This window comes from Centrocercus urophasianus, unplaced genomic scaffold, assembly GCF_019232065.1.
Source record: "Centrocercus urophasianus isolate 14NV4802_14NV808 unplaced genomic scaffold, USGS_Curo_1.0 seq_61, whole genome shotgun sequence".
In the NCBI taxonomy this organism is placed as follows: Eukaryota; Metazoa; Chordata; class Aves; order Galliformes; family Phasianidae; genus Centrocercus; species Centrocercus urophasianus.
In genome coordinates, this window is record NW_024885211.1 from 681,743 (window position 1) to 708,156 (window position 26,414).

The window sequence follows — 26,414 nt, forward strand, 5'->3', positions numbered from 1 at the left end:
GGAGCTCAAAGCAACTGTAGCATGGAGGTCTGAGGGAGGAACTTCGATGTGGGCTTGGGAGGAAACAACCCAGAGCACACAAAGCACAAGCAGTGCCATGGGCTGCTTTCAGCTTCAGGCCCTCCATCCCCACAGAGCTCCATCAGCCCCAGGTCCACCTCACCTGGGAGAAATGAACGCAGCAGGGACGGGCTTGGCCTGAACATGGAGGAAACCAGAACAGACCCACCTAACCACTGAAAGCCCGAGCACTTTCAAGATGATACAGAATTTAAAAAGACAGCAGTGGCACAGGTCACGATGCCTAGCGATGAATGTGATATCTCCATTTCTAAGCAGCAAGTCAACTCCTTTAAAAGACTCTCAGCCCAACTTCCTGGCATCCCCCAGCTTCAGCTCTCCCTTTCAACAGAAGCCCTTTGAGAGACTCAACAGCTGCTCCTCGTTTCAATGGGATCCTCTATTATCAGAGCAGCTGCAGGATCAGCCCCTGGATCTCACAGCATCTCTCTCAGCACAGAGATCCCTGTAAAACCAGGCAGCTCCAGAGCAATGCAGAAAGGCAGCTGAGACAGAAGGGGAAGAGGTGACAAAGCAGCACGTTTCCACCCCAGCTCCCAAAAGGTGGGAGCAGAGCTCTCAGATGGTGAATCACCACGATAGCAGTTTTTGGTTAAAGCCTGCCAGTGTGCTGCTCCCACACACGCAGGGAGCAAATTGAGGCTTACGACTGAGGCAGAGAGCAATGGAAATTCAAACACTTACAAAACTGCATATGAAATGCCTATGATCAAGAGGAAAAAATCAAGCTGCTACAGCCCCAGCAGTGAGGCACAGAGCCAGGAAGAAATGAAGAGCAGCAATTCTGGTTCGTGTCAGCGGAGCTGCAGCCTTTTTGCCCTGGGAAAGCTGCACGCTGCCGTGTGCAGGCACAGCACTCAGCTCCCACAGCTGAAGGCTGCAGGCAGCCTCCTGCCTCTCCTTTCTTTGAGGTTTGATTTTTGGTAACATCTGAAGCTACCGAATAATTGCCCTATTAGCAGCAAGTTCACCTTCCTTTCAGCACAGTGCTGTGAAGGAAGAAGAGCCCAGCACTCAACATTTATTTCATTAACTTGGATCAAGTGTAAATTGAGCAAGTAGCTTTCTAATAGCTCCTCCGATCAATGCAAACCCTGCCAGGGGCACGAGAGACTCAATCGCAAGCAATGAAGAGCACAGTGTTTCAGGAAAGGCTATTAACTCTCACTTCGGGACGGGCTGCAGCACTCCTTTCTGCAGGGCAGAGGAAGCAGCTGCTGCATTCAGTATGGGAGCAGCACGCTGGTTGCCCGGCCGAGCAGGCAAGCAGCCCTCGCTGCCATGCAGCCCCGGTGAAGGTTGCATTTAAGACCCAAACGCTCTGGTTGCTTATTTGAGTGCTTCTCGCTGTAATTTACAGCCAAACGAGAATCCGACCCCCAGGAGCAGTCCCACGAGCAGCTCATCCATATGCACATAAAGGAAAGCCGAAGGCTGAGAAGAGGTCACCAAAAAGTTCTATTTCAATCAGTGTTTCTGAAGTAGTCAGGAAGAAACCTCCGCGATGCGACTGAGGATGAATTAGGGGAAATCGAGTCATCGCCGCTGTAACACGGCGGTACCGAACAAAGGGCCGGGTTTTGGGAGCCACCCCCGAGCGGAGCTCTCCCCACGCGTGGGGCCGGAGCTCGGCTTTGTCCCGACCGCTCCCCTATCCTTCCTCCCTCCCCCCCGCAGTCACGTTCTGCTCTCCCCGGGCCTCTCCTTCCCCTCCCTTCCCGAGTTTCGGCCCCAGCTCCACGCGCTGTCGCCCGGGCCGTTCAGAGGTGACTGTAGCGCCCTAAAGACCCGAGCGCAGCCGCGCAGCACCGCCCGGGGCCGAGCGGGGGGGAAGGGAATTGATATTACAGCACACCGCGGCTGCGCTCCGGGACCAGACGCTGCCTGTGCCCGGGAAGGGTCCCCCGGTGCCGGTTACAACCCCCAGCACAGCCCCACCGGAGCTCGGTTGGTGGAGGAGGTACCCCGCAGTTACCTGCCCGGCCCCCGTCTCCGCTGGCGCCGCGGCGCTGCTGGAGCTGGAAGGGGACGGTAGCGCGGAGCGGCTGGAGCCCCCCCGCCCCGCCGCGGCAGCAGGAGGTGCTCGCGGCACCCGCCATGCCCGGCCCGACCCGCTGCACTGAGCGCCCACCGCCGCTGCCACCGCTTATCAGCGCTCGGGGGCGGGGTTAGCGGGAGGAGCCCGGTGCTCATTGGGTGTCTGCGGCGAGGCTCCGCCCCCTTAGCAGAAGCCAATTAAGACGCCTCGCGAGGTCCTCGCCGCACGCGCTGTAAATGTAGCCAATCGCAAACGCTGCCATCCTCAAGAAACGTCATCCCTTTCTTCAGAGCCAATCACTGACAAACGAGATCCTCAAGTCCCGCCCCTTCGCCCTCCTCATAGCCGCAGCAAAACCAATCACTACAGGAGAACGCCACGGAAATCCCGCCCTACCGCGTGGAACCAATCGCGTGCCTACTCCAGCTCCCTTCCCGGCAAACACCAATCGGAGCGAGTCGCCAGTGTTTGTGTTCGGCAGCCAGGCGGCCAATCAGCGGCGGGGCACGCTGCGGCGCTCACGCCCCCGGACGCGGTTTCTCTTTCGCCTTCGCAGGCCGCTCCCCCGCACTCGCGGCTGGCGGCGCCGGGCCCGGCCCAGGCCTCCCCTCGGCCCAGACAAAGAGAGCGGGGCTCGAGGCCCTGGCCCAATTTATACCGGTGCTGTTGTGCCACATGCCATCCCCTAAACGTACGGCTTTTTTTATTTCGCCGAGACTCTCCGCAGCTTGCAGAGCGCATGGCCTGACACCGTGCTGCAAACCAGAAAGTAGAACAACCCCTACCCACAGGGTAAGCACCGTGCTGGCACCCCCACATCTGCTCTGCAATGGGCCAGCTGTGCAAACAGCTAGCCAAGCTAGCAGGCATAGCAGCCTCCTGCCTGCCTCTCTTCACAACCTTCAGCCCTCACATCCGTGCTCCTGAGCTGAGCTTTGTGTAAGCTGCTTGCTGTCTTCTTTTCCACCCATGGTCACGTTTGTTGTCTTTCAGCCATAAAAACATGCTGCAGAAGGAAATTCTAACATGTTTTACTGCCAAGTGAGTCTGCCATTTTTTTGTATGCCTCAGACAGCTGAAATTCAGAATGTTTCAACAGAAGCCCTACCAGGTTGAGCTTAGACACACACACACACACACACACACACACACACATATATACACACAGGTAAAGCAGAAGTGCTGGGATACAGCAGGGCAGCTCTGCCAGACACAGGTATGGGCATAACGTGGCCTGCTGCTCAGCCTGTGCTTGGGCCTCAGCCTTCTGGGAAGGGCTGCAGAGAGGGGGAACATTCAGGATTTTTGGGAAGGCAATGCAGCTTTGCAGTGCTCAGCATATGCAAACCTGATTGAGGGCCTTTTTCCAAGCTTTGGCTGCTGTACTGTGCCTCAGTCCCTCAGCAAATGCAGACTTCTCTCTCCCTATCCATGGCTCTCAGCAGCCGGCCATTACCATCCTTTGACTTTCTGTTCCCTAAGGATCACTACTGATCACGGGTGCCACTTAAACCTCACCATTATACCATTCTGTTTAGCCTCCTGAAAGGCTTCACAACATCCGCACCAATCCCTTGTTCCAGTCCCCTACAACACTTGTATTTTGGTCACTGTTCCTCAAATAAGCATCATTACGATTCACCCCCTTTCTTCTAGCCGTACCTCTACCAAACCCACAGCAGAATGCCCACTTTAGGCCCCAGCCTGCACTTTGCCTGCAGCAGGGTGCAGCTGTGGGGGATTAGGGCAAGGAAGCACTCATCCCAGTACAAAGGGTGGGGCAGATTGGTCCCATCCAGGCTTCTGGGAAGCCAGATAAGAGAAGGGGGATGGCATGAGATGGCAAAGTAGCCTGGGCTTCGTGCCAGTCTCTCTGGAGAGGAGAGGTTATGACAGCAGCAGGCGGTTGGCCTCCCCCAGTGGCTATCACAGCAGAGCAGCACTCCCCATCCTCTTCCTGTATCTCTGCTCACAAGGCCGCCTGTTTCTATTTGCATGTAATCAGGCAACAGATGGGAAACTAGACAGTGCAATCGTCTTGCTTCTAGAAGAACCCTGCAGGGGGTAGAGGCAGCGAATATTGCAGTGCTTCAGTTGCTGAAAGAGGACAGAATGTACCTCCTGATGGAACCAAAGATGAGATAAAAGCCACAGCTTTGGTTATTAGATCTTGGTAAACAAACAGAATGCCACCCATCAAACTAATCAGCCCTATCTCTTCTTGCAGTACTCCTTGCTAGATCTGATAACACTCAAGAATCGCAGCTGTACAGAGAGGCACAATGATCTCTGTTCAAGACCATCTTAAGAGTTGGAGAACATTCCAGAACAGCAGCACCATTAAGGGCAATTCTGGGAGTTGAACAGTTAAACTGTTTTCTGGTGAATGCTTTTATCTACGCATTCCTTCTCTCATCCTGAAATTAAGTTTCAAACAAAGCAAAGGTCCTCAGGTGCCTGCTTTCCCAACACTTCTTCCTATTCCAGCTCCCAAGGCAGAAAGAAGGTAAAAAAAAAAAACAACACACCAAGCAGAACTTCAAAGTTTGGCTGCCATTCTGCATACAGACATTCCTTCATATCAAGGATTCCCTTCCTGAAAATATCTCCTCCCCAGTACACACAGCAGCAAGACGTTCAGGGGGACATCAAGTGTTCTTAAAGGCCAAACAGAGAATTGTGACTTTTTTTTACTGCTGGCAGCTCACTCGGCCTTCTTCCAGGATTCTGTCAGTCCTTCCAGCCTATGAATTCAAATTCACCTTTCAGTTTCTTCGCCACACTTTTAAGGCACTGCAATTTGAACCCAATACTTACAGCTGGAACAAAGTAAAAATATTCACTCCTCTGTGTTGTTTTGTTTTAGCATAAAGGTCACACAGCTGTGCCTCTGGCTGTTCTTACCATATCTCATGCTATAAATACTGCAAGGACTACTCCAATGAAAGTGGTTCAGCACAGCTAAACGAAGCACCACGTTGTCTCAAGTCCAAGTTTTGCTTTCATCAAATGTTTCCTCCAAGCCTTAAAACTCCACATTTTGCTTTATCACATAGGAAGAAGCAAGACATCACCAGCTGTTACCTATCAAGGGGCTGCAGCCATGCTAGCTCAGACGAGCTGCACACTATCAGCCAGCTGAGTTTGTTTCATGTGCAACAAGATCAGCCCTTGCTGTGCCATTGCTGGGGAGAGATACACCACAAACAAGCACTGTAAAATTAAAGCTCCTACATTCCTGCAGGCTACGCTCTAGCCTACGCAATGTAGTCACCTCCCAGTAATTAAGTTTCCTAATGATGTGCTGCATGGTAGCAGAAGTAACAAGCTTTTACAACTGCTCAAAGACTGCAGGTCAAGGATCCACGTTATCATACTGTGTCTGTCCACTCCTATTGCATCTGCCACAGCGGTTTCTACAGCCTTCTCTCCTCGCACAGAGTTGACCAACCTCACCACTGGTTAACCTTCCTCAGCTTTCAGAGCCCTGGGCAGACAGTCATTTCATCACACCGAGCAAACACCGCACAGCTTTAGGGCTCTCTTACAGCTATGGACTGACCTAAGCAGCACGCTCCAGAAAGCGGCCTTCAGTGCTGCAGCGCTGCCCAGCTCCTCAGCTTACAAACATGCAGCAAAATAACTTTGTTTAACAGCTCTGGCTTTACCCTCCCCCATTTACTCCTGCAAGTGCAACCAGTACCCAGCCCAGAACAGCTACACAGAAATAACAAGCAGACAGGAGACATGCAAGGCTGAACAGATGTCACTGCAGTGCTGCCATTCTAGCGCAGGCTCGGGCCCTAAATGAGGGACATTTCTGGCCGTTCGCTATGGGTAGGAGCAGACAGAGCTTAGATTTAAAGTCCTGATCAGCTCAGCATGAACGTGGAAGATCAAAGGGTCATTGAGCACACAAGCTCAGTTTCCCTCATTGTCCTTAAACAAAATTCCTCTCACTCTAAACCGTGTAGTAAAACGCCTGTCTGCCTCCCACTCTGTTTCCAAGAGAGACGGCTGCATTTCACTACTGGACAGTTTCTGCACTCAAATGTTTTGAGATGAAAAGCCCTATGGAGTAAGATAAATACAACTGCCGTTTATTAAAAGACTCTAACAGATTATTCACCAGACCAGCCAAGCTATTTCACAGTCTGGTCATGCTTGCAGTGAAAACAGTGGGAGTTTTGGGAACAAAGTATAAGCTCTGCTAAGAGTAAGGAGATGTTATGAAATGGATTGCTTTCTCTAAGTCATGGAAAGGCAGGAAGCATCTCCTAACAGCATGAATCATCAATAAAACAGAAAGGAAGATTGCACCTCCAAGTATTCACTGACATCCAGCACTGCCAGCATCAGAACAGAGCACGTAAATGAATGCAAGGACCGAGGAGAACAGACAGATGGATACAAACCAGGGAGGCACTCAGAGCCAGGAGAGCAGCTCTCATTTAAAAACAAATAGTGCAAGCAGCAGTGCCTGCTGCAGGAAGAGCCATAACAAAGCACAACAAGCACCTTCAGCACATCCACTGCTGCTTGCCTTCCTTCTACCCACTACAACAGCCTCCTGATCATCCCACTGCTGTGACCCTGAAGTTCATCCTACTGGAAAACAAACACAGAAGGAAATAAATTTACTGTCTTGCATGGGATCCTTTCATCACATGCTTGAAGGAACTTGGACGCAGGATTTCTGTTTTGCTTCTTTATCATCATTAGTATGAAGGTGTTCAGAGCAATCCCCACTCTTGTGCCAGGCCACGCACCTATGCAGGAGCTGGCGTTACCTGAAGGATGCCAGGACTTGCAATCTACAATGACAACTCCCAGTTACCTGAAGAGATGACCTCGTTTCTCCTGCCTTTCCCAGCCACTTGTGTTCAGAAATTATAAATACAATTTCCTAAAATAATACAAGACTGCAGTAGATGTAAAATGTTAACTATGAAGGAACGACAGCTTGCTTAGGGGAACGTGTTGAAGAACAGCAGGAGAAGCTTTATGTTCTCAGGATAGGCAAGCCCCTGGTTTTTCAGCTGGCAAAGAGAAGAGTCAGCAAGGAGAGCTCTAGCTCACCCATCTGCCACTGCCTGGCAAAGCACAGCTGCTCAGTCACACAGCACCACCTCTCCGCTTCCTGAAACTGAATCACATCAGAAAATGTTAGAAACGTGATACAGAAAAAAAATGTTTATGTCAAAGGCTGTGTTTGGCACAAGAGTGTTATTCTCTCGGATACCAGGCAGTCCCAAGACGAGCTCCAGAAGAAACACTGCTGAGCCTTTTGAGAACATGAAGCCTGTGAATTTTGAAGCGCAGGTAAAGAAAACTGCGTGGTAACAACTGGCACAAAGTAATTAGGAAAAAATGCAGACATTGAAGAAAATAACCTACTTGGCTCACCTCACAGCTCAGTAAGCCAGGAGTTCATATGGGAAGAAACAGTTCTTTTTGCCATGAATAATTACAAAACCAGGAGTTTTAAAGGAAATCAGCAGTTCCAGCTGGCACATAAGCCTTACCTAGGAACAGCCATTTTGCTGCACTGCACTTCAAATAGGACACAAGCCCCCAAAAGCAGTAATGCTGCTCACCCCAATCTTTACTTGTTTGACTCTGTGTTGTTTTCTACATACAGATCTAGAAACACAAAGGACAGTGAACCTTAACATAAGAACAGATAGAAGTGACTGATTCCATCTTGAGACACACTTCCTCCAGTTACATTCCCCATCCATTTTACAGGCAGTTTGCATTCATTGCTGGAGAAAGTGAAAACAAATTCTGCCCCCACCATACACACACATGACCCCTCGTTAATAGCCTCGAAGTTCTTGCTATGATCAAGTTATTTAGGACAGCTGGAAACTGAGCTACTAAATCTCTGCTGGTTGCCCACAGTACCCAAGTCAGTTCTAAGGAAAGAACTGCCCAGAGGCTCAGAGGTGCCAAACAGGATTAAAGTTTGGCCTTCACATCCCACATTGGTGCCATTTGCCAGTGACAAACGTTTCTTACACCTGTGGAAGTTTGTGTCACTGGGCTGAACAACATGAGCAGAGTTTTCCTTTAAGGAAGCATGGAGTGGACTTGATTGATTAGGAAGCAAGGCATTAACATCAGTGCCAGGCAGTTGGGGAACACTGCCTAGACTGGAAGGAATGTATTAAAGGAACAGATCACAAATCCAAAAGCAGACAAGAGTCCAAAAAACACCCTCATTTTGGCAGGAACAGGACAAGGATGGCATAAAAATATCTTCCCTACCAATAGGCTTTAGTCCTGCTAGGGCAAAATGTACTTTTATTGCAACTATTTAATAAGTAGATTATGCTATGAGACCCAAGGGAGGCAGGGAGGAGGGGAGGGAGGAAAGCAGGAAGTGTGGCTATATTCAGCTGTAACTAAGTGTAAAACTTCTGCTTTCAGACTCAGCCTGGATCCTTTTTCCGTTACAATTAAAAAAAAACCAAACCAAAACAACAAAACAGATACAGGCCAAACTGGGTTGACTTTCCTTCTGTTGCCATAAAACACAGGCTCTACTCAGATGCCTGCATGCCAGAGCCCCGGGGAAGGAGTGAGTAGATGGCTTCTGTTCAGGTTGACTAAAGCACTCCTATACAACTACAGCAAGTCCTGCTCTGTAAGGCCTTCAGCTCAATGCACAGCACGTGGTTGCAATTCTCCTACAAGGGTTTTCCTGACTATTTATACCCACAAGACAGCATCCATTCGAATCTAAACAAGCTTCAGGCTTACAAATAATAATAATAATAATAATAATGATGATGATGATGCCACCCACTCCCTCCGCAGACATACAGCTTGCCAGGCTCCTGTTCTGTTTTATCAGAGAACAGGGCATGGAAAAAAGGAAACAGGTCGTTTATCAGCTGCTGAACTGTCTGCAAACAAACCCTCAAAACTGGAGTGTTTCAGATGTGCAACAGCTGGCATTCACGTGGAAGTGAGAAAATAAAGATACCACGATGCCAACCTAAAAATCAACCCAGTCTGAAGTGATTTCATCACTGTTACTGTCTGCGTTAATCCATTTGTTGCTGTTGGGTTTATTTCTGATGTGTGCTAAGGCCCAGAGGAGAGAGCTGGTCTCCTCAGTGCTGAACAGAAGCCAAGGCTCAGATAATACCTAGAGCTATGCTGGTCGTCAGCCCAGGTTCCACAGCCTGTTTTCTATACATTCTGTGTTTTGCACCTTCTGCCATTTGCATACACATACCAGCAATTAACTTGCTTGCATGTCACTGTCTATACTATGTTTAATCCAGGCAATAACCAAATTTAAGCTTCCCACCAGTCACAGTAAACATAATTTAGGCTCCAACCCCTGCTCTAAAGAAGAGCCAAAGTAGATCAGGTTGCTCAGGGACCTATCCAAAAATATACCCAGCAAGCAGCAGCCAGGCTCCAGTTATTTTATAGTAAGAGCGACCCACTTCAGTACAGGCCTTTAAGACACATCAAGCTGGGAGCAGAGATTCTTCAAGCTTTATATCTCGAGGCTCTGTCATGCTGCTCCATTGCCCTGACTTACCACACTTACAGAACAGACACTGAAGGGTACAAGGTTGGAACCCAAACCAGATCAAAGTCAACTCCACTCACCCGCCGAAGATGTGAACACAGAGTGAAGTGGCAGCCTTGGATCCTCACGTCTGTGTGGCAACGCTGCAGGGAGCTGCAGCATGCAGCCATGGTGCCTCTCTGTGTACCTGCAGCCCCCACAGCTGGTCTGAGACAACACCTAAAAGCAAGCAAGAATCGTTGAAACGCAGCACTTCAGATCGTTCTACAGCAGATTCCCATCACCCAGCGTTTGTCCCACTTGCTTTAAAACATGCTGAAGCAGGTAAAGTAACCCTGTAGGAATGCAGCGTAACAAAAAGAGCAATTAAAGTGAATGCTTCAAGATCTGCAAAGCAAGTGAAAAACCCAAAGCATTCATTCTGCTTCAGAACAATTCCTACATAAGCAGCCTACCTTGTACCACCACTGACCTAAGCTGGCTACACTGAGATCCCTCACACAGACTCCGTGCCAGAGCAAGCACGAACCAAGGCAAGAAACTGGACAATCTAATTTCAACCTATTGGTGTCCATACCTGTTCACAAAGATTTTGGGTTTTTTTTGGTGGAAATTCCCTTCTCATTGGCTGCATTTGCTAACATTCAGCAAAAGATCCCTCTCTTTACCTAGGACACTTGGATTTCAAAGAACATTAGTGAGGATCAAGGCATAAAAAGACACCAACAGATTCAGCTAGGTTTGCTGTTATCTAATCCTGCTGCCCTTCACAGCAATTGAGAAGGTGTATATATTCAAAAAGCCAGGATTTAAAAAGCAAAACACACATTTTTGTGTCATTTAACATAAAACTTCAAATCATCAAGCACCTTCTAAACTTCCTTTAGAAGCAACACCAGGAAATTCCTCATTTCCTGCCTGGAACATTCTGACAGTGAAGACACTAAACGTGTCTCCAGGACCTTATTAAAGGAATTTAACCCCCAGGAGGCATAAGGATGAGTAGAGAATATCATTCCTCCTCCTCCACTGATTCCCAATTTGTCCATCCTGCTCGGGTTGCAGTTTCGTGCACTGACATCTAGTGGCGAAGCCAACAAAGGAGGCATCTCCTCCAGTTTCTCTGCTTTTCCTCCACAGCAGCCCTTCAACTTCAGCTCCAACAAATGTCGATAATGGAACCTTCCAGAGCCAATCACGGGCGCACACATCCTCCACACACAGATCCATTAAAACAATACATGGATTTTTATTTCCGCCAGAAGCAGCCTAAATTTGGGAAGCATTTTAAGGAGCATGGCAACAACACGTTACCCTATCAGTATGTGCACGTATGAATACAGAAGGGGACTTAAAGGCTCTGCCATGGTCACAGCACATTTTCCCCCAGAGGGTGGTGAGGCACTGGAACAGGTTGCCCAAGGAGGCTGTGGATGCTCCATCCCTGCAGGCATTCAAGGCCAGGCTGGATGTGGCTCTGGGCAGCCTGGGCTGCTGGTTGGTGACCTGCACACAGCAGGGGGTTGGAACCAGGTGAGCACTGTGCTCCTTTTCAACCCAAGCCATTCTACGATAACAACTGACCACTATTCTTCTTATAGCATGCAAGAGTTCCACAGATGTAAGGCCATCATTACCACCTTACTGTATAACACAGTAAGTATATTATACACTGGGCAGTGTAGAGTTACATCATTTCAAACTGCAGAGAACTGTTTGCGTGGCCATTTTAAACAGCAGGACACGATCAGACCTCATGGGGAACTGGATTCCTGGCTGCTATTCAACGGCTGCCACCTCTAGGAAAGTTATTAAGCACCACCCACCTCTGCTTGTCTGCTTCGTTCCTCCAGTAACATCCTGCTGATGGTGAGAAGTCCTGCTAACATGCATTAGTACTTAACTTGTTATTTCAGAACGGCAGTGACACCTAGAAGTTCCAGTTAATGCTTTTCTTGTTTTATCCAATATACTTAAAAGATGTAGCTCTCACGTGATGCATAGCTTACAAAAGAGGAATCCTCCAGCAACCACTGACAAGCGACTCTTTCACTGGGATGTGGTAACTTGTAACCCTTTGAATTTACACAGGCATCACATTCTCCTCTCTTTTTCATCCAAGCAAACCTGTAATTCAATTTGGATACTTACAAAGTCCAATTATGTTACGCTGAAACCACCTTTTAAGCTAATTGCAGTTCTTTTAACACACATAGAGTCTACTTAATGTAAGAAAAAGATAGAAAGAAAAAAAAAAAGAAAAAAGATGATGCAGTTGAGAAGCCTTTTAGAAGCTTTTTCATTGCCCCTGACTGTCCTCCATTTCCATTAAAGCCCTTCATCAGTTTGCAACATGATGCACATTCACTCTGGCAAGGTCTCGCCAACAACTATAATGTATTCAGACCAACGCTTCCCTTCTCTATCTATTAAGGAGAAGTGTGTTGTTTTCCTCTGTTCCCATTCCTACTGCCCTTTCAGGCAACAGCTTTAGTTACACGCAGATCATATTTTAAACTAAGCATTTCAGGTCAGTCTAACAATCTGACAGCTGTTATATAGAGTTCATGAGATGTTGGGGGTCAAATGCAATTTGAGACACGCTTGAGCTCCTGTCAGTCCATTCCTCTCATGAAGCTGGAAGAAGTACTGCGTTCCTGCAGTGCTTTCTACTGCAAATTGAGACACTCAACTCATCAGATTCCTATGAATGGGTTGTTCAGGGGATGAGTGTGCAAAATGTTTACACAAAACGTATCCCTATTTGCCACCAATGCAAACATTCCCAGCTCACATACCACACACGCAGCTTCCCATTCCTCTCCTTTTAGACAAAAGCAGACTTTCCATCTGAATTCCTCACAGAATCACAGAACAACCAGGGTTGGAAGGGACCTCAAGGATCTGAAGCTCCAACGACATGCAGGGCCACCAACCCCCACATTTCATAGCAGCCCAGGCTGCCCAGGGCCCCATCCAACCTGGCCTTGAACACCTCCAGGGATGGACAGGGCATCACAGCCTCTCTGGCAGCTGTTCCAGCAGCTCACCACTCTCACAGCAAAGAACTTCCCCTGACATCCAACCTCAATCTTCCCTCCCTCAACTTCAAACCATTTCCCCTTGTCCTGCCGTTATCACCCCTTTCCAAGAGTTGATTCCCCTCCTGCTTGCAGGCTCCCTTTAGGCACTGAAGGCTGCAATGAGGTCGCCCCGCAGCCTTCTTTTCTCCAGGCTGAACAAGCCCAGCTCCCTCAGTTTCCTCCAGGTTTGCCTTCCAGCATCCCACAGATCCAGCACACCTCACAGCAACAACTGGCAATGAAAGAAGCATCATGACTCGCATGACGAAGTGCGACACGGGATATAGGATTAAACCCCGAGAATTCGATAATCCCTAAAGATAACCTTGGCTGCAAAGAGATCTCACGTCTGAACAAACGGGCCGAAGGAAAACCGCCTCCATGCCGCAGGAACCCGAGCTGGGAGAGAGACACACGGGTAAATCTTGACACACACACATACACACATATATAGAAACCTCCCCCTGAGGAAAAAAGAAAGTTTAACCGACGGAAAGGCCCGTCTAAGGAACAGAAGAGAGGGGAGGGAAGGAGGGAGGAGGCCCCGAGCGCCTCAGGCCTGCAAGGCCCGCCCAGGCCCGCCCGCCACAGCGAGCAGCCGCGGCCCAGGCAAGGCCGTGCGCAGGGCAGACGGCGGCACCCCCTGACGAGGAGGGCCGGCAGCCGCTCCCCGCCTCCGCCGTAAAAATCAACGGGGACTCACCGCCTTTCCTCCACCCAATCACTCCATCACCCCGACGGCGCGCTTCTGCCCGGCTCCAAGATGGCGCCCGCGGAGGTCCGCGGTGCTCGTTGACTTCACGCCCTCATTCAACATGGCCGCCGCCGGCGCCCCGATTCCCGCCGAGAGCCCTTCTGCCCAAAACCAAGATGGCCGCCACCAACTTCGCCGCTGGAACGCCCAAACAAAGATGGCGGCTCCCGCTGGCGTGAGTCTCGGGCGGGGTCACGTGACAAGGGGGTGTGGGCCGTGTCCCGGCGGAAGCGTGAGGGACCGAGCGGGGAGCAGGGCTGGCGGCGGGAGCGCGCTGGCGCCGCCGGAGCAGACGTGCCGTAGGGCGGGCGACACGGCCGTCACCACGGAGCCTGCCGGCACTAACACGGCGGCCACCGCCGCTTCACGAGCCGGGGGCGCCGGGGACCAGGCAGCCTCGCTGCCCCCGCCCCCTCCGAGGATGCCGCGCAGGAAGGTGAGCGGAGCCGGGGAGGTGGCTGGGGAGGGAGCGGTAGGTTCAGGACGGAGCCTTCCAGCTTTCCCGTCCCTTCCAGTTACCTCTTACCGGTAGAAAACCAGGGGGAAAATAGCGGCCTTCAGCCCCCCCGCGCCCGCCCCACTCGTTCCCTCATTGGCTGTCGCAGAGTCCCGCGCAGCATTGATTGGCCGCCCCGCCCGTCACTCGTCGCCCCCAACGGTTACCCTTTTCCTCCCCCCCCCCGCCGGCGGCGCGGCCCCCCTCCCGGTTTCTCCCATTGGACAGACGGTCGAAGAGCCGGCGCCGTATTGGCTGGGCTGTCTTGCCGGGCTAGCCACTGATTGGCTTCCATGGCTGCCCATCTCCGCTCCCAACGGTCACCTCCCCGCGCGTGCCTTGTTCCTCCCTTCCCCCCATCCCACTCCGCCCCCGGGGTGGATGTTTCTGTGAGAGCGAAGCTCTCAGTGATTGGCTGTCGCCCGCTGTCAGTCACACCCTACCGGCATGCTCCTTCTCTCCTCGAGCTCCTATTGGCGGAATCGCCTTTTCGGCCCCACCCACGTGCGTTACGATTGGCCGAGGCCGACGAGTCGCTGTAGAACGCAAAACAAAGCGGCGCAGGGCGGTGTGCATTCTGAGGGGCTCGGTGCCGTTCCCGCCTCTTTTCTCGGGGCTGCTCTCCTCACAGTAGCCACTCTTGCGGCCTCGGGTGAACGCAACCGCGTTCGTTGCCTGCTGCGCTCCTTTCCGTTGTTTTCCCAGCCCGTATTGCTCTCAGTGATGCACAACCAACGCATCCCCTGGCAGAGCCCGTCTGTTTCCCCACCACCTCCCCCTTGTGCCCAGCTGGGCCTTCAGGGTGACGATGCTGTATGAATGACACACAAAGCTTTTTGTCTGGCGTGAAATTATTAGTCTGAATGATTTCTTCACTATGAGAGCAGTGAGGTGCTGGAACAGCTGCCCAGAGGCTGTGGATGCCCCGTCCATCCCTGGAGGTGTTCAAGGCCAGGTTGGATGGGGGGTCCTGGGCATCCTGGCTGGTATTAAATGTGGGGGTTGGTGGCCCTGCGTGTGGCAGGAGGTTGGAGCTTCATGATCCTTGAGGTCTCTTCCAACCCTGGCCATTCTGTGATTGTGTCAACTGTACGTTATCACCACCTGCTTTCCGTGTGGTTGTGGTTAGCATCCCTGCTAACGTCTGCATCTGTTGTTGCAGAGGAACGCTGGCAGCAGCTCGGATGGAACAGAGGACTCCGATTTCTCCACAGATCCAGAGCATACAGACAGCTCTGAAAGCGATGCCACATCACGGCGATCCGCCCGTGTGACCCGCTCCTCAGCCAGGCTCAGCCAGAGCTCCCAAGGTAAAGATGTATCTCCTTAAACACACCACTGGCAGGAGGCTCGGTTTGCTCCACATTCACTTTCACAGATTAAACACGTGGAGTTTCGCACCCAAATGCAAATACATAATTTTTTTCATTGGGTTTTATTGTATCTTAGTAAAATCCAGTCTTTCTGACTGCAGATTGCAAACATATGAGGTTACGTAACGTAAGGATCACAGTGGTGGCAGAAAGGAAAACTTGAGCATCCTCAGTTCTAAAAGTAAAGCTGTTTCTTTATTAGAGGAGATAGAAATCAAACCCGTTGTGTTGAGGGACATGGTTTAGTGAGACTATTGGTGATGGGTGGATGGTTGGGCTGGGTGATCTTTGGGTCTTTTCCAACCTCGGTGATTCTATGATTCTATGAACCCATGATTCTGCTTTGCCTGATTTATGTAAGAACTCTGTAAACTTATCCTGTTAGTTAAATATAATTATATAGGCAAGCTAGAGAGGGAGCATTTAGGGATAAAAGTTGCTGTCGTTTGCTTTGTTTCTTTGGGGTTTTCTATACAGCAAGGAAAGATGTGTTTTCAGGATTTGCTGATGCAAAATGTCAACAAATTTTGCATGCTTCTACTTTTGCATCCAGTTTAAAAGAGGAAGCATGTGTCCACCTCCTCGTTTTTAGCTTTCGGATAGCAATTCCTAGGCTGTTAGCTATTAAGAAAATGACAGTAGGTAAGTTTGTTCCTTCCATCTGTGCATGCACTGTTTTGTGATGGATTTTCTTGTAGGTGAAAAAACTTACGTGCACAGTCATCTGGTGGTTAGGCCTCAAAAACAGAAGGAGGAGCGATTTGGGTTGGTATGTGGGATACCTATAATGCTATTAGGGTGTGAAAGCATTGTTTTCATGCAGAATAATCTGTTTTATTGTCTTATGAGCAGCATGTCTTTGTAAAGCCATACGTGGTGTCCCAAATGTACCTCCATACCAGAAGCAGCTTTGATATTCTCAAGAGTTTTCTAAATGCTGATGGTTGTTATCTAAGTTAAACACTACAAGCTTTCTGAATGGGAGCTGTTTGTAATTCCTAATCGATTCAGTTATCATCTCAGAGAAAGTGCATCAAATTCCAGGTCCATTGGTGTTTGTAGAAGTGATGATTTAATCTTAGAAGAGTATATCATATCTGTGATAATGCGCAGTGATTGCACAGAATCCTGTGCTGTTACCCCGTGGTGCTATCAGAGCACGTGTGAGGCAGTTCACTGGCATTCACTGCTTCCTGTGGGTGTAATTATGGCGTTTCCACGAAATTAGATTCCAGCCCGGTTCGCAATCCGCCCTCGTTTGGAGCAGAAGAACCAGTCTATTCCACGAGGAGGGTGACCCGCAGCCAGCAGCAGCCTGCCCCTGTGACCCCAAAGAAATACCCGCTCCGGCAGACCCGCTCTTCTGGATCAGAAACAGAGCAAGTGGTTGACTTTTCTGACAGAGGTACGTAGGCATGGTGAAGTGCTGAGAGCTTGCAAAATGCTGTTGGAGAGGATATGCGGCTCCGTTCCCTGGGCACGGTGTGATATCCTCGGGTCACAGGGTTTGAGGCAGCTCTCCAGAGCTGCTTTACGTATTATTTTTTATTGAAAGCTTCTTTTTTTTCCTGGCAAATTTGTAACATCTGGATCCTTGTTCAGACACTAAAAATGCGGCGGATCACGATGAGTCTCCACCTCGTACCCCCACTGGGAATGCCCCTTCCTCAGAGTCTGATATTGACATCTCCAGTCCAAACGTATCCCACGATGAGAGCATTGCCAAGGACATGTCCATGAAGGATTCAGGAAGTGACCTGTCTCACCGCCCGAAGCGCCGCCGCTTCCATGAGAGCTACAATTTCAACATGAAATGTCCCACTCCTGGTTGTAACTCTTTAGGTAATTTCAGTTCCAGGATTGATTTGTTGATTTATTTACTTTTTTTTGCCTTGATATTAAGTCCCCCTCCGTTGACTGGTTCAACGTAACAGTAAGCAGTTGCTTGGAATCAGAAACACTACTGAGAAGTGGGTGCAGAGAAGGGTTATGGAGCATGTCCACAAGTATATCTTTATTGTCTAGAGGTCTTCAGGGGACGATGGGATAAAGAGCAAGTTGGGAGAGTGAGTGAGTGAGCACAGGCATGGGAGGAGAATGCAGAGCCTTGGAGGTGAGGGTATTGATCTCAGACTGAAGACAAAAGGTTCTCAGCAACAAATGCATGCAGTTATCTAATATACGTGGCTGCTTGCATGGAGTGCAGCTTTTGAGTTAGTGTGAAAAGGATTTTCCTTCTTTGTTCTTATAGCTTGTGCCACGAGCCATGAAATGTTTTCCTTCTACCGCAGTGTTAACAAATGGAGTTGCCTCTCCTGAGAAGCTCATATGCAGTATCTGACCATCTGGGCTGCAGTTAATGATCCTATGTTAACAGCTTTCTCTTTTTCCTGATCCTTTACAGGACACCTAACTGGAAAACACGAGCGGCACTTCTCCATATCAGGATGCCCACTGTATCACAATCTGTCAGCAGATGAGTGCAAGGTAGCGAAGTCTTCTGTTTCATCTTCTTATGCTTTTATAGAACAAAATACCAAGACTTGCTTGTGCACAGGAAATAACGTCTTCCACTGATGTCCTTAGCTGTAAGACAGCAGCATTTGTAGTGCGTCAAATAATTTGTAAGTTACACGTTAGAAAATCCAGCTAAACAGAGAAACGGAGGACGAGGTGGAAGCTCTGACAGCACTTTGCTGCAGTGCTGACTGAGGAGTTCTGACTTCCAGGTGCGAGCGCAGAGCCGGGATAAGCAGATTGAGGAGAGGATGCTGGCCCATCGGCAGGACGACAACAACAGGCACGCCACCAGGCACCAGGTGGGCAGTCTGCACATGGTGGAGTGGCTGCTCCGTTAAGAGTGGAAAAAGCTCAGTTGTGTTTCTAATGACAGCGGCTTTAACTTGATTCTCCCTTCCTTACCTCTTAGTTAAGCTATTGTGCTGAGTCCCGAGGCTCCCTTTTGCAGTCTCCAGTTTGTTTCAGCAGGGGAAATTCATTTTCTCCCTTCAATAAGAGCCTGGAGCAGCCAGTGAGAGCCGAGAGGTGACTCTGGGCAGTGATATGACAGAGGAGGCTGGAGTTGTTCTCATAGTGGTCTTTTCCGTGTGCTTTCATGTGTGTGACAGCAGAATTTCCATGCCACCATTTTACTCTGCGTAATTCCAGCAGGGGAATTATGTTCCTCAATTCAAATGAGTCTTGATTGAGAGTCAGGGTGACCTGATGAGTCAGCAGTGAGCTTTTCCATGTGATTAAGCAGTGCATAAGGAATGCACCCTGTCTTGTGGGACTGAGGTGTGTTGACAAAGGCAGGCTACAGAAAGTAGAAAAGATTTCCATTTTACATATTTGCATTTATCTCATGCATGCAGGATTTGGTTTGGAGACAACAAACCTGATAAAATAGAAGCCAACACAGAGCTCCTTGAGATGAGGTGCAGGTGAATATTGGAAGTGCATGAAGACTCATGAAGCTTTCTGTTTTTTTTTTTTTGCAGGCACCAACAGAGAGACAGCTTCGATACAAAGAGAAAGTAGCTGAACTCAGGAAGAAGAGGAATTCAGGACTAAGCAAGGAGCAAAAAGAAAAATACATGGTAAAGGCAGCACTTCTTTTATTCCTTTGTGTCTGGAATGAAACCACTAAGGTGTCATCCTGCAACATCTTCAGTTACAAAAAGGTACAACGTTCAACAGCCTAGAATAGCAGTGAAAACTCCTTTTTTTGGTTTGTTTTTGCTCTAGGAACACAGGCAAACCTATGGCAATACTAGGGAACCTCTTCTTGAGAACCTGACCAGTGAGTATGACCTTGAGCTTTTCCGAAGAGCACAAGCACGGGCATCTGAGGACCTGGTAAGCCTTCTAACTGATAGTTATTCAGAAATTTAATGGTTTGGGGCTTTTGTTGTACTTGTGCAGATAGAATCTGCTGTAAGGTGAGCGCCCACAGCCCAACTGAGTCAGCAAAGTTAGAGTAGGTGTGATGCTGAAATCATTGAGTAGGTTTACTGAAAGTATAGCTGGACCTCAGCGTCTGCAGAGATGAATGCCTTGGATGAGGAATAATCAGTAACAGCCTTGTTTAAGAGGTGTATCTTTTCAGTGAGGGAATGGGCAGCTCCAGCTGTGCAAACGGCAGCAAAGGAATGATTAGAAAGGAAAGACAGAAAGCATCTTGACAGTATTTGGTGACTGTGGAACGGGGTTGAAATCCTTCTGTTGTGGCTGAGGCTTCTGTAGGTGCTCTTCAAATCTCCAGTGCTCTCCCATCTCCAGAAATGAACCCAAAGATTCTTTGATGCTTACCAGTGGCATTGGTATCTGGCACATCTCAAGGCTGAGAGTTAGGCTGTGTCTCTCCTTGCAGGTGAGGGAAGAAGCGTTCAGAGATGTTTTCTGAGTCCTTCCATCACTAGCTGTCGCTTGTGAACGGGGCTCAGGCTGAGTTGACTTGAGGAGGGGTTTGTGGGAGGTGTCGTTGGGTCACAGAGCTCACAGGATTGAATCACAGAATTGTAGGGGTTGGAAGGGACCTCTGGAGATCATCGAGAGCAACCCCCCTGCCAAAGGAGGTGAAGTGAAGTGAAGGATCTCCTTGAGGGAAATGAATACAACCCCTTCCTCTCAGCACCCCTTTAAAACATTTCTTAATAGCTGTTCACGTGTTTCATCTGTAGGAAAAGCTGCGGCTCCAGGGCCAGATCACAGAAGGCAGCAATATGATCAAAACCATCGCTTTTGGCCGCTATGAACTGGACACCTGGTACCATTCTCCCTACCCAGAGGAGTACGCTCGTCTGGGGCGTCTCTACATGTGTGAGTTCTGCCTCAAGTACATGAAGAGCCAGACAATACTGCGCAGACACATGGTAAGGGCTGGGGAGGATCTCAGATTCCTGAGCTTCGAATCAGGTGTGAGCATGTGGATGTTTGTAAACGTTGTCACTGCTGTCAGTTCACTTTGAGAGCTGAGGAGATTCTGAGTTGTTTTGAGAGAAAGTTTTCCTAGATGCAGGCTTGATTTCTGGTCTGTTCAGTGGGTTACAGAGGCTCAGAAATGGGACCTAGAATTGAATTTAAAGGGTCTGAGTGTTTTCTGGTGTATCCAGCAGCTGTTGTAACCTCTTCTGCCTTTAAAACAGTAGTGTCACCCTAATTTTGTTTACTTGTCATAGGCAAAATGTGTTTGGAAACATCCACCAGGTGATGAAATCTACCGCAAAGGCTCCATTTCAGTTTTTGAAGTGGATGGGAAAAAGAACAAGGTAATTAATTGTATTAATAGGCCTAGCACTGCTTTTCCTGTAGAGAAGCAGGATGCAAACGGCCCTTTCTCTAGTGGTGGAAAGGCTGCTGCAGTCAGGTCTGTCCATTCCTGATGTTTGTTTTGTCTGTGTTTTCGTTGTGGTGATTCCTCGCTGCTGTTGTGCACAAGCAGTTTCCCCTGTTCTCTTGCACTGTGTTGGATCAGTAGCTTTTGGGGGCTTATGCCAGGATCCCTTTCTTAAAACGAATGGGGAGCTTCTGTGTGTGGCCTCAATACATTGCCACTGCATCTCTCATTCAGCTGAAACATTCAAACTTGTGTTAGAGTGGAAAGTAGGCTAATATTACAGGGGGTGACCCTCAACTGAAGGGTAGAAGATGAATCTGCAGCCACTGGTTCAGTGCCAGGTAGCAGCAGTCTGTAGGTGCATCCAGTCCTGGAGGCTTCAGAGGGAAGAACAGAAAAACACATTCACAGCTAAATTTTGCACTGCCAGAAGTTGGGAGGAGGGTTTTCCATTTACCACAGCTGACCTTGAAGCATGGGATTGACACAAACAAGCTGAGCTCCAACCTTCTGTTTCCCTTCACTGAGGATGTGATGTTTTGAGCATCCAGAGATTGGTATCACAAACAGAAATTCCCACCTTGCAAATTTCACCTTATCCAATTTCTTCATAAATGGGATTGTTCCCCAGCCCAGCTGCTCTATCTGAAAGGCTCCACGCCATTTCTGAGATGATGCAGAACTTTCTTTGTATTTCCCACCTATGTCTGTTTTTGTTCACGCTCTCCTTTTGTTTCTAGATCTACTGTCAAAACCTATGTCTGCTGGCAAAACTTTTCTTGGACCATAAAACATTGTATTATGATGTTGAACCCTTCCTCTTCTATGTCATGACAGAAGCTGACAACACTGGCTGCCACCTGATAGGATATTTCTCTAAGGTTGGTTGCTTTCTTCTTGCTTATAAACCTGTTAGAAGTGGTAGTGAGAGTGCAAGTGGCTGCTCCTCAGGTACAGCTCCACGTGCTGCCACCCTGAGCTTTGCACAGTGCACCAAGCACCCACTGGCTGATGCAGATGATCACATTACTGGTTGCTAGGCAGGAATTCCTGAAATTGCTGCTTTCACCTTGTATTGAATCAGTTGCACAGGCTTGTTCTGTCTGTCAGGGTTATGATGCAGCCTATTGTTTGTGCAGATCTAGACTTGTTAACTTGTTCTGTGTATTCCTGATTTTTAGGAGAAGAATTCTTTTCTCAATTACAATGTCTCTTGTATCCTGACAATGCCCCAGTACATGAGGCAAGGCTATGGCAAGATGCTCATTGACTTCAGTAAGTATAAAGAGAATCATTCTGGAAACACTCAGTTTGGTATAATAATCTCACCCACTACCTAACACATCTGTTAGATGTGCAGCAGTTTTTATTAGAGCTGATTTCTTCTCGTTCTGGAGAGTGTAGCAGTCAGGAGGGAGCAGTTTGGGAAGGAGAAATAAATCTCCTTTTCTTTACAGGCTATTTGCTTTCTAAAGTAGAAGAAAAAGTCGGCTCTCCAGAGCGACCTCTGTCTGATTTGGGTCTCATCAGCTACAGGAGCTACTGGAAGGAAGTTCTCCTTCGTTACCTGCATAATTTCCAAGGAAAAGAGATCTCTATAAAAGGTATAATTTCAACCTAAACGAGCTGGTTCAGGAGCGTGCCTGTGCGACCTCAAACATGAGACAGGTCACGCTCATTGCACTGCTGCACGTGTTTGTGTAGCAGCACAGTTGGTGGAATGTTCTTTTGTTTGGATGTTGCTCCTTTTTTTAGTCCATCCAACAGCAAAAATAATCCAACTTGATGAGTTCTTAAAGCGTGGATCGAAAGCTTTCAAATATTTTGCAAGTGAATTGACCACAGACGAGTTGTGTAACAGTGCTACAGGTAACCAGAGCAGTCAGAGGCTTCAGGTCAGGCAGCAGCAATAGTGCTGCACGCCTCCACCATCTGCAAGGCATTTTGTGTTCATCACCTCCAATGTGATGCCTAAGACTTGAGTTGAAAACTAACTGTCAGAGACTGTTGCAGTGGAATTTGTTTCTGTTCTAACCTGAACTGATACTGGTTTGCAGAAATCAGCCAGGAGACTGCAGTAAACCCTGTCGACATTGTTAGTACATTGCAGGCACTGCAGATGCTGAAGTACTGGAAGGGAAAACACCTGGTCCTGAAAAGACAGGTAAGGTTTCTCATAGCTCTCTCTGCACCTTGATTTCCTGCCATTTAGCTGTTGGACTCACATGAACTAATGAAGTCAGTGTTATCTTTATTTGGTGCTGGGGCTTCCCTGCCCTTTGATTCCAGCAGGGAGCACCATCATTTTGAAATGCACTGAAGTGCAGCACTGGCATTGAGCATGATTCTTCACCAGTGTAGAAATAGGCTGCACAGACTGACATTTTTTTGATGTATGGAAGCACATTGTTCATTGTAAGCAGTTTTTGGGGAATTGTCACTCCTCTCTTGCCCCTCATCGTGCCTAACCTTTATTGAGCAAATGGATGCACAGTAGTGAAATGAACCCTGCATGTGTCCTGTTTATATCCTCATGGACAATGAGTTATAAACCCCCAAAGACAGGACAGTTTCTCTCGTTGATGTGCTCTTTCCTGAAGCTTTGTAGCTACAAGTAGCCTTATCAGTGTGGTTGGAAGTGCTTCTAGGAAGTGCTGTGGAATAGGAGTTATATTTTTGACATGCTCAGCAGTAATGGAGTGGGCTGATCAGATTTCTGGACTTTGATGTTTGGCGTTGGACTTTGGATAATCCTCTCGTCGCAGCCTGTTTGCTTTAACCCACCCTTTCGTGCTCTTCTCCCCAGGATCTGATCGACGAATGGATAGCCAAAGAGGCAAAAAGATCCAACAGCAATAAGATAATGGATCCCAGCTGTTTGAAATGGACCCCTCCTAAGGGAACTTAGCTGTCTGTCACTCCTGAAGCCAGTGAACCCCAGCAGTAGGAAGTACCCTCGGGATCTCTGTTGTACCTGTTGCTGTTGTGATTGGCTGGTACAGTACCCTCCCAAAAGATCAGCTCCCCTTGGTACTGTTCTGGCCCAGATCTTTTGTGCACACCAGAAGCTAGTTCTGAGGAACTTGATGTTTCGGCCTCAATGAGGTTGCAAGGATTGGATCTGTGTAGGACCCACACGAAGCTCCTAGCAGCGCTGGCCCAAGGAGTTCTGATATCTGGTACTGTACCTGTCCAGTCACTGGTCTCACCCTCATGTTCTCATTCCGATGAGGTTGTGTTGTGTCCCGTTACCTGGTTGTTTCTTCCTTCAGGTTCCTTGCTTTGTACGTAACGGAGGTGACTTCTGTGGCTTTGGAACAAGGTCTAATAACACTTGTTTGCAGAAAGGCTGTTTTCCTAGCGAGCTGCCATTTACACTGACTTCAGCATTTGTAACTAGTCCTGTCTGACAGACTGTTCCATTCCACGTATGAAATAATTGTACTAAAGCAACACGCCACCTCTTTGGGCAGTGTTTTCTCCTACAATCCAGTAGGTCTTCACATAGTTAAGGTTGTGCAGTCAGAAGCTGATGTATCTTAGGAGCGAGCGGTGGGATTGTTAGCGTTATCCCAGGGAGTGCAGGCTGACTGCCTGAGGGTGTCACAGTCTGATGAGCTTCATGGAGCTGCTCTTGTGTGCTCCTGGAGCTACAGCACTACCACTTCTGTTGGAGGCACTTCTGTCACTGCTATTGCTGCTTGCCTCGTTTTCCTCTTGGAGTTGGTGGGTTCCTTCCCACAGCAGCAGCCCGTGAGTGTATTTCGCTGGAGGTGTTTTGGATCGTAGGCCTCTTTCTACTGAGGAAGATTTTTTTCCTCAAGATTGAAGAAATGAAAATCTTCGCTACAGATAAATATTTGCCAGCCTTATCCAAACAGCCACAGAAACCCTGACATCCGAATATCACCAGTTGTTGGATTGCCTACAGTTCATGTTCTGTGCATCAGTGGCAGCTTCACGTAGCTGTGTGGATGGTTTGTTTCTCTGACAGTGCATCCTGGTTTGTCTTTGTAAAACAAGAAAGCTTTTACTTCTTCTGTCCCATCAGCAGAACCAGATGAAGCTATCATGCAATGGCTTTCAAGTGTAACCACTGTCCTTGTGCCACGAGTTTGCTATATGGCTCCAGTGTGATTAAAAGAAGGGGACACACTTGGAGCAGGCGATGGCAGCGTCGTACAGTGCTGATTTCATCCTTCCAATGCTTTTCTGTTGAATGGTGACTGAAGTGAAGCACTTGCAGCATACCATACCAGTAGGTAGGAGCTGTTTCCTGTTAACCACTGACCCATCCTTGTGTGGAAAAGTTCTCTGTTGCCCTTCTGGTGGTTGTCTGCCTTTCTCTGCCTCTTTAAAAAAGAAAAAAAGAAAAAAAAAAAACAAGAAAAAAACCCCAGATCATCAGTCAATGATGTGTACTTTGTGGGCATTACTGAATTTTGCTGTCTCGTGCCCTTTGCTCCTGTATTGTAACTAAATACAGCTACTCATGAAAATATCCAACCAAGTAGATCTGTGGAGTAGGGAAGAAGGCCGTTCTTGTACAGAAGCTGATCCCTGTTCCCATGATGTGGTAGAATGTGCTGTTCTTGTATCTACTTCTCAATAAAGCATGTTCTCTGCTCAGGTTTGTGCCTGCCCTGTATTTTCTTGTTAGATAGACTGTTCTGCATCTTCAGTTCAGCAAAGCTGCTGCTTTATGCTTCAAGGAACTGATTTGGAACCCATCTTTGTGCCTGGTGGAATCGATTGTAGCAGCCTCGAGGTTGGATGTCACAGAGATTGATGCCCTGTGTCATGGATTCACGTGGATTCTCCTCCTGGTCCTGCATGGAGGCTGCCAGGAGGAGAGCGTGGATGTTTCCAGCAGCAACTTTGCCATGGAAAACTGGGATAGCACATCGAGTTGAAGTTCTAAGAAGGAAGGAATTGCCCTAAAAAAACCCCTAGAAATCAGGTAGTCCCGTGTCCAGATCTCCCTGTACTGTGCAAGGACATGGAGCAGTGAAATCTTTGATCTCTGAAAAATAGCAGCTGGAGTTCGTTGCTGAGCTCGAACATTTTGGATCTTTGAATTTCTGATAGCAGGTTCCAGCTCCTTCCAGGGAGTCAATTCAGTGGGAGGAAAAGAAAAAAGAGGGGATGTTCTTTGGGCTCTGAGCTTGCAGAGAGGCAAGGATGCTGTTAAGAGTGAGGCCAACATGTCAGTGGTTGTGGCTTGGGACTCGAAATGAACTGAGAGGAAGCACCTTGGTGGCTGTGATCTCTGAGATGCATGAGGAGCAGATGATCAGAACCACAGACTGTGATGTTTGCTAACTCACATCGAGGCTCCTGTTTCTGCCTTTCCTAAATAACAAAACCATTTAATATCAGTACAAATAATACCAGTTAAGGAAATACATGCATATGGGAGCACTACTTTAACTTGAGCACAGTTTTGCATCATACCAGTTGCCAGATTTACTTTTCTAAGCACAGGAGGATACAGCCTGGCTTAATCTGTAGATAACTGTACAGAGATGGGATGATGAGGGGCTCAGTTCCCCCGCTGCTCTGCTGTGGGGCAGCCAGCCCCTCTCACAGCTTTGTTTCCCTTCCTCTGCCTGCTCTGTTTATGCTGCGTGTTCTCAGGCTGCTCCCTGCATGTACAGCCCTTAACAAGACAGGGTCTTCTCTTGGCTGGGACTCCAGCA

The 26,414-nt window shown here is 48.5% G+C and overlaps 2 protein-coding genes across 7 annotated transcripts in view; one reads left to right on the forward strand and one right to left on the reverse strand.

Annotated features, from left to right (window-relative positions):
• The window catches only part of FAM117A (family with sequence similarity 117 member A), a 28,738-nt gene extending 15,179 nt beyond the window's left edge, over positions 1-13,559 (reverse strand). The window contains exons 1-3 of one of the 6 annotated variants that reach the window (XM_042836489.1): positions 11,498-11,798; positions 9,752-9,890; positions 7,199-7,265 (exon numbers count right to left, since the gene is read on the reverse strand). In XM_042836489.1, the coding sequence (XP_042692423.1) occupies positions 7,199-7,265; positions 9,752-9,841 (157 nt within the window). In that variant the 5' untranslated portion in view covers positions 9,842-9,890; positions 11,498-11,798. Of the gene's footprint in view, positions 1-7,198; positions 7,266-9,751; positions 9,891-11,497; positions 11,803-11,822; positions 12,585-13,079; positions 13,305-13,457 lie in introns of those variants that run through there. The other 5 variants (XM_042836486.1, XM_042836488.1, XM_042836487.1 and 2 more) reach the window with 5 other exon arrangements.
• A 290-nt stretch (positions 13,560-13,849) lies between these two features.
• KAT7 (lysine acetyltransferase 7) lies at positions 13,850-25,344 on the forward strand. The gene is made up of 15 exons (XM_042836509.1): positions 13,850-13,944; positions 15,167-15,314; positions 16,606-16,782; positions 16,980-17,219; positions 17,782-17,864; positions 18,107-18,196; positions 18,878-18,976; positions 19,125-19,235; positions 20,060-20,251; positions 20,558-20,647; positions 21,456-21,596; positions 21,897-21,990; positions 22,173-22,319; positions 22,773-22,879; positions 23,522-25,344. The coding sequence occupies exons 1-15, from the start codon at positions 13,930-13,932 to the stop codon at positions 23,621-23,623; spliced, it is 1,836 nt and encodes a 611-aa protein (XP_042692443.1). The 5' UTR covers positions 13,850-13,929; the 3' UTR covers positions 23,624-25,344.
• The last annotated feature ends 1,070 nt before the right edge of the window (positions 25,345-26,414 follow it).

Coding starts and splice junctions, on each gene's coding strand:
- KAT7 (XM_042836509.1), top strand. Junction 15,315..16,605: donor GCTCAGCCAGAGCTCCCAAG/GTAAAGATGTAT, acceptor CCACGAAATTAG/ATTCCAGCCCGGTTCGCAAT. Junction 16,783..16,979: donor GGTTGACTTTTCTGACAGAG/GTACGTAGGCAT, acceptor ATCCTTGTTCAG/ACACTAAAAATGCGGCGGAT.